This window comes from Adiantum capillus-veneris, chromosome 19, assembly GCF_014529385.1.
Source record: "Adiantum capillus-veneris isolate H3 chromosome 19, ASM1452938v2, whole genome shotgun sequence".
Classification (NCBI taxonomy): Eukaryota; Viridiplantae; Streptophyta; class Polypodiopsida; order Polypodiales; family Pteridaceae; genus Adiantum; species Adiantum capillus-veneris.
In genome coordinates, this window is record NC_140949.1 from 110,862,043 (window position 1) to 110,869,123 (window position 7,081).

General features: G+C 41.9%; 1 protein-coding gene across 2 annotated transcripts in view; it reads left to right on the forward strand.

Moving 5' to 3' along the window:
* The window catches only part of LOC147434660 (GDSL esterase/lipase At1g28640-like), a 4,042-nt gene extending 2,659 nt beyond the window's left edge, over positions 1–1,383 (forward strand). Inside the window, exons 3-4 of one of the 2 annotated variants that reach the window (XM_086490006.1) lie at positions 1–37; positions 224–1,383. The exon at positions 1–37 is cut by the window's left edge and continues 234 nt beyond it. In XM_086490006.1, coding sequence (XP_086346132.1) covers positions 1–37; positions 224–444 — 258 coding nt within the window. In that variant the 3' untranslated portion in view covers positions 445–1,383. The remainder of the gene's footprint in view (positions 38–223) is intronic. The other variant, XM_086490005.1, reaches the window with a different exon arrangement.
* The last annotated feature ends 5,698 nt before the right edge of the window (positions 1,384–7,081 follow it).

Below are 7,081 nucleotides of genomic sequence, written 5' to 3' on the forward strand. Positions count from 1 at the left end.
GCTTATGCTGGAATTCTCCAACATCCATCTCACTATGGTATGGGTTATCTAATTTTCCTTCATTCACATGAACAATCCAATCGTTATAAATCAATATTGCTTGTGTTTTTTATGTTACAGTTTCCATTTTCAAAGCTTTTGATGTTATGGTTTCCATTTTCAAAATCATAGATATTCGCATGATAGTCGGAATTGTAATATTTAGAAAATCTTTTCCTTTCAGGGTTTGTTAACACAACGGATCCATGCTTTGATACTCGCGGTTCAACCAACCTCACGAATGTGGAAGCATGTTCAAGTCCATCAACATATGTTAGTTGGGATGGTTTACATTTTACTGAAGCTACACATAATGTCCTGCTTAGTCTCTTTAATACCAAAGGATTTGTCACTCCCTATCCCAACTTCCTTACCTCAAAATCATTTAAAGATCAGTTTCACTAGAAAAACCATGAGAGTCATGATCGAGCTTATTGCTATTCAAGCCAAAGATCTTACCCATTTTAGTTTGGAAGGCACTCTCGGTAGAAGAAATAAATTGAATTAACTATATTTTTACAAAGATTTTGTTCCATTTGGAGTGGCCGATAGATAAATTTGATGCCACATAACCATTAAAATACAATATAGAGAACAAAGAGACATCCACTATATAATTATAGTGTACATTACAATAGCCACTTGCGATATTCGACTTGCTTATCCTTACCCTACCCTAAAGCAAAACAATCGAATTTCTTGATCCATTATTGTAGCATCCATGCTCTAGAGGCTATGGTTCTTGTTACTGAGTGTATTCATTGAACATATACTACCATGAACTCTTGTTGAAAAGTTAGCAAGTTAATTAACAATGCCAAAACATTCTATCAAGGCTTTGATATACCCAGATGGCTTGAAAATTATTCATAGATGCTACATGTTTCATTCTTGGAATCTCTGTTGTAATGTGCTATAAGATAGTGAGAATATAGTTAAATATAAGCCTCTTCTACGATAGTAGCCTTTCACATCACTTTGTGTAGCATATGAAATTAGTTTGTGCACTTGTGAAGCCCTTAAAGTTGCCCCCCACAAGGATTAGCACCATCATTTTTTGTAGTTGTTAACATATACATGTGGTAGTGATGTGTGTGAACACACTTAGGATCGCCGGGGCATTTTTTTCCTCACTAGGAGGTTTTTCCCCCGTGCATTGTAAATACGTCTATCACTCTAGGGCGAACTTATCTTTCCATTGCACACTAAGTAATACTAATCTATGTTATGTGCCTTGATCTTCTTCATCTTCTCCAAGCTGTGTGTGTTTCCCTGCACCTCTATTTCCAACAATTGGTATCAGAGCAGGTTGCGTCCTCTCGAGCATTGTCGCCAGCATCGTCAACACATGCCTATTTACTTTCTCTGATTTGGGTGAGCTTTGGTGAGCACCAACAGGTTGAAAAATACTTTGGGCTAAAGAGCTAAGTTTGCTTAGAATTTTGAATTCGGGCTCATTTCGGCCTCCGTTTCCACTACAAGCAGTATTTTGTGCAAAAATTTTGTCAGTATTATTTTTTGCATAACATGTCCCTTACAGTCTTCTTTGGATTGTGCTATATAGCACGTGTTAGTCCCACTTTCTTTCTCCTCTTTTCGTGCAATGTTTATATCAGGTGCATGCACTCACGACGACTGACAACAACATAGATGTGTTCAAGATGTTTGCTGCCGAGAATAAATTGGATGGGGACAATTACCCAATGTGGACATACATGATGCAACATGTTCTTGGGTTAAAGGGTGTTTAGAATGTTGTGGAAGGCATTGATGTACGTCCTGATTCTGTGGATGTAGGCACTCTCGAGGATGTTGCAGGTTTTGGTGGTAGGATTGCTACTACTAGAGTTGTTTTGCCTATAGTTGAGTAGGCTTGTTGGGATGTTAGAGATGCGTATCAATCATTAATTGCATTATCCGCCAAACACACTATTCCTCCTCACATTCTCTTGGCTAGATTAGCTAAACAGGCTTGGGATATTCTAGCTGGTTTTTATACAAGTCGCAATGAGGCTAAAATTCCATTGTTGCATAAAGAGATGGAATTGAAGATTATGCATGAAGAACATGACATGGACACTTTCCTTGCTGGTATCAAGGATATTAGTGGGAAAATCATTTATGCAGGTGAAGTCATTTCAGACAGTTTCCTTGTGCAGACTGTTCTTGATGCATTGCCATATTGCTATCGAGCTTTTGCTAGTACTTAGAGACTTACAAACCAAGGAAGTCCCGACGTTGTCAAGTTTGATGCATTATACACATTAATGTTACAGGAGTCACTTTCAAGAAAAAACAGGGATAAACAACATGCACTTAAACATGCTTTTATTGCTTCTCAAAGAAAAGGTGGTAACAACAATGTAGTCACTTCTCATGGTTCTTCCGGAGTGAAAAAAGACATGTTCCTAATGCTTCTGGTGGCAACACCTCGCCTGGGAATTTTGGTGAAAAGGGAAAAAAGAAGATGCGTTTCCATTATTGCAAAGCTAACGATCGCTTCATCAAGCAGTGTCCTAAATTGAAGGCAAAAGAGGCCAAGAAGAAGGAGGTAGGTTCTACTACAAGTGCAGCTTTTGTGAAAGGAGATTGTGATGCTGATGTAAATGTAGAGTGGGAATTTAATGTAGAGTGCACTTATGATCCTTCTATCCATGATTCATGTATGTCAATTGCTGAAGATTCACATGTGTGGTACTTTGAGAATGGTGCTACAAAGCACATTAAATCACCTTGTGACTTGTTTACCTCTCTTGAGGCCGTCCCTCATGGGAATCCAGTCACTTGTGCCAACAATGCCGCTTATCCGGTTCAAGGACTTGGAAAGATTGTGCTTACTGCTGCGAATGGCATTTCTTTCACACTTGTTGATTGTCATAATAATCAATATCTAATTCTCCTAAATGATTTTCTCATGTTAAACTGATCATTTAATATGGGGAAGTTCCAGGGGAGAAAAAGCTAGAATATTGGTTAAGCTAGCAGACCGGCCACAAATGTTCTCCATTACTTGCTCCCACCTTTCCTCCGGCCATTGATTTTTCCATAGCTTGTTAAGGGGGCTAGACCAATTCTTCTTATGCATCATTGTCTGATAAATGCTTTTAGGATGGATTTTTCATAAGACCATTTCTAGGGATTCCAGTCAAACTCCGAATCACAGATTGGCATTACCAAATTTCAAGATCTTTCATCACTTTGTGGACAAGTAAGACCTCCAAGCTATTAAGTTGGTACTGGGTAACCAGAAGCTCAATGGTTTTCCAACTCTTGTTGCCACTATCTTAGAAGTATCCAAGTCGCTTCAGACCCTATGATTCAGTTTCCTGGCTGTCTCAATCCAATAGGGAGTTTGTGGCGGATCTACAACTTTGGAAAGCCAGGAGAACCAATGCAAAATGGAGTTCTTGAAGTATCTGGCTTCTTTCCCCCGCTTTAAGACTCCTGTTGCTGTATTGCATTTTCTTATCAATTCTCCTAAGCTGCCCCCCAGACCACGCCGGGGCTAACAGTTTGTCATGGACCTCCACCCCTCTCCACTTTCCACCATTCAAGCCAAGTTTAGCTGCTTCTACCATATCTCTGATCGTGATAGCCCAAACTTGATCCTGTTTAGACAAGAAACAACTAACTTGGCACAACAACTTCTGCATGGGCCACAGGGTTGAGAATTTTGAGGCCTCCTTGATTCACCGACCGAGCAACTGATTCCCAACGCGCCCATTGCCATGGCCTGGAGGATTTCGTGTTGTTTTTCCATAAAAACCTTTTTACTTGTTTTAAGAACTCTTTCCAGTGACACTTAGCCATCTTGAGAAGCAGGCTAGTGAAGGCAATATAAGGAATCATAAAGGCATTCATCACTTTTATCCGAATTGGGAATGGGAGAAGAGCATACTTCCACCTACTCATTTTTGTTTTGATTTTTTCAAGCACCCACTCAAATCTTTGCTTGTGAGTTATGTCCACTCCCAAGGGGGCTCCCAGATGACTGAAGATATTCCCTTTTGTGACAATCTCCCCCAACAAGACAAAAGGGTCAAATGAGTCATTTTTCGATAGGGAGATCAGCCTTGACTTCTCTATATTACACTGGAGCCCCGAAGCTACTGATAATATTTGTACAATCTCTAGAGCTTTTCTGATGACCTGGGGGCACGCCTTCAAGAAGAGGAGAGAATCGTCTGCAAAAAGTTTTGCTAGGAGTTGGCTATTTCTTGGCAAAGCAAGGCCTTGCAACTCCCCTTGTTCCGCACTAGCTTCGAGCATCGTGATTAAAGGATGTGATCCTATGGCAAAAAGTAGGGGGACATCCCTGCTTAATAGACCTTTTGACCTCAAAAGAGCCCACAATTCTATTGTTGAATAGGAGCTCTGGCTGGCTTCCAGCCCCCAGTACACGTACCAACCGACATAGGCGAGGCCCAAAGCCCAAAGCTTCCATGACGGCTTCTATATATATGTCCATGTTATTCTGTCATAAGCCTTGTCCAAATCCAACTGCAGCAGAATGCACTCCTGCCACCATTGCTGCCAAGATGTTATCATAAATGGACCTTCCTTTGATAAACCCATGTTGATGGGGAGAGATGATCTTGGTTAGTAAGGGGGCTAGTATGAGGGCTATTTCTTTAGCTATAATTTTGTATGCCATCGACATCACTGTTATAGGGTGCCAATGTTTTAGTTTAGAACAACATACCTGTTTTGGGATGGGTTTGATAAGCCCTCTCTTTACACTTACCTCCAACGACCCTTCGACCATGGCTTTATTGGCCAATCTTTTGATTGGGGCCTTGAGATCATCCCAAAATTCTCTATAGAATTCCACCATCATCCCATCCCAACCAAGGGAATTTTCCTTCCCAAGGGCTTGCAATGCTAGTGAACATTTGTCTTCGGAGAATGCCCGTTCCAAGCAATTAGCTTTTGAGAGGGGAATTTCCTTCTTGACACTCTGCAGTAAGGTCCCTCTGGCTTTTTCCACTTCTTGAGACTGGATCTCTGGCCATCCAATGATTTGACTAAGATAGCTCAACATCAGACCAGCCATCTCATCCTGGTTATGAACTGCTATCCCTTTCTCATCATAGAGCGAGCGGACGTGGCCCCGGCTCTTCTTGATTTTTAAAGCCCTAAAAAACTGAGCTTGATTGGAGGCTTTAGGTTGAAGAAAAGTCTCCCTGAAGAGAAGCCTTGCCTTTCTGATATCTTCTAACTTCTCATTAGCGAGGTTAGATTTGGCTTCAAGACACCATTTGTGCTCCTCCTCAGTAGCATGCCCATTGTCTTTTATGGAGGTAAGCAATTGTACCTCCGCGGTAAGATGCAGAAGGTGTACCTCCCTAGCTTTCTTGATTGCTTTTTGGATGCTCCAAGCAAAGTGGTGCAAGCATTGTGTTGGTTGTGGTTGAAATGTTTTTTGAGCTTACCCAGTGCTTTCTTGTTTAGATTCCTGAAAAGAGGGTCTTTGAATAGGTGTGCCCCTGTTACTAACAATTTTTTCTCACCTCTTGGGGTCTGCTCCTCCCCTTTATTTTTCTTAAAATGTATGTACAGAGGAATATGATTCGAAAGGCTTTTTGTTGGGACTACCTTCATCTCCATCAACAATGATATCCAGTCAGCTTGGTGTGAGCAATAGCATCTGTTCAGCATGGAGGCAGTGCGGGCATACTGGAGGCTTGTGTAGATGAAACCAAGCGTGCTGTTCCATGGGACGACTTCCCATAAGTCAATCATCGCCCACTTTTTGCATAAAATTTTCCATTTAGACCTTTCCAAGCCAGCCAACATACTGGAGGAACATGTTCTATCCCTGCTCTTTTCTACCATATTGAAGTTGCCAACCAATAGCCACTCCCCTTCAATAGGAGTATCTCTAAGATGCATCCATAGTTTAGCTCTTTCTTTTTCATTTCAAGGGCCGTACACATTCACAATAGTGAAGGGATGTCCTTCCCATCTGATTCTAATCCCCAGGATTCTGTTGGATGGGTGGTTAAGAACCAACTTCGGCTCCAATTCTCTGTCCGCAATGCTGAGGACGCCACTGAAACCGTTACTTCCTTCTCCATAGAATACCAGTTTCTTTCCTAGCACCCGATTTCTCTTGCTATGGGCATCTAAGTGGTGTTCCTGGATGGCCTAGCAATTGACTGTCCTCTCCTTTTTTATTTCCTCCCAGAATAGGGTACTCTTCTTACGGGTTTTCAACCTCTTTACGTTCCAAGATTGGATAGTGAGAGACTCCATCATTAATGAGGGGTTCATTGGGATAGAAGAACAAATTCTTCAGCATCCAAATCATCCCCCCCCCCCCCCTCTCCTTCGTCTCAGGAGAATCCGGGGGTTCCAAGTTAGGGGATTTCTTTTCTTGCAGTGCTGCAAATGGATTGTGCAGTGGGACAGTAAACCCCCTCCTTTCGAAGGGGTGGAGGATGAATTAGATCCTTACACCTCAAGTGTTCTCACGACTTGAAGCACTTTGGAGTCTCTTGCCACTGCCTTCACTCTTCTGGCTCTTTTTAGACCAGGGACTTGGACAGCCGTCACCGTTGTCACTGTCATCAATTTGGGGGTAGCAGCATGAGTAATGATCCTATTATTATTGCTTGCACCTTTGGAAGTTCGTTGTATGGAAATATATTCCTCCACAATCTTATCCTGCATCTTAATATCCATTTTGTCACATACCATACCTCCTTTATCCTTCTCTGCATTTGCCCCTTTGTTATTGCCTCCTTGCTTCTCCAGCCCTTCCATTGGGGATTCCATTTTACTGGGGGCTTGTGCTGCCGGAGCTACATTATTTAGACTTCAAGGGGCAGTCCTTGGCGAAGTGTCCAAAGTTGTTGCATTCAAAACATGCCCCAAAGTATGTTCCAAAGTTTAGCGGAATAGTAACTAGCCCAGATCCGACATTGATAACCATGCTCTTAGGTGGCGTTTTAGACACATCGTATCCTATATCAACCCTGTTTGAGGTTCTGCCAAACCCTCTCTTGCTAGGTATAGATAAGGGAGTGTCTAGTTGGCTAGC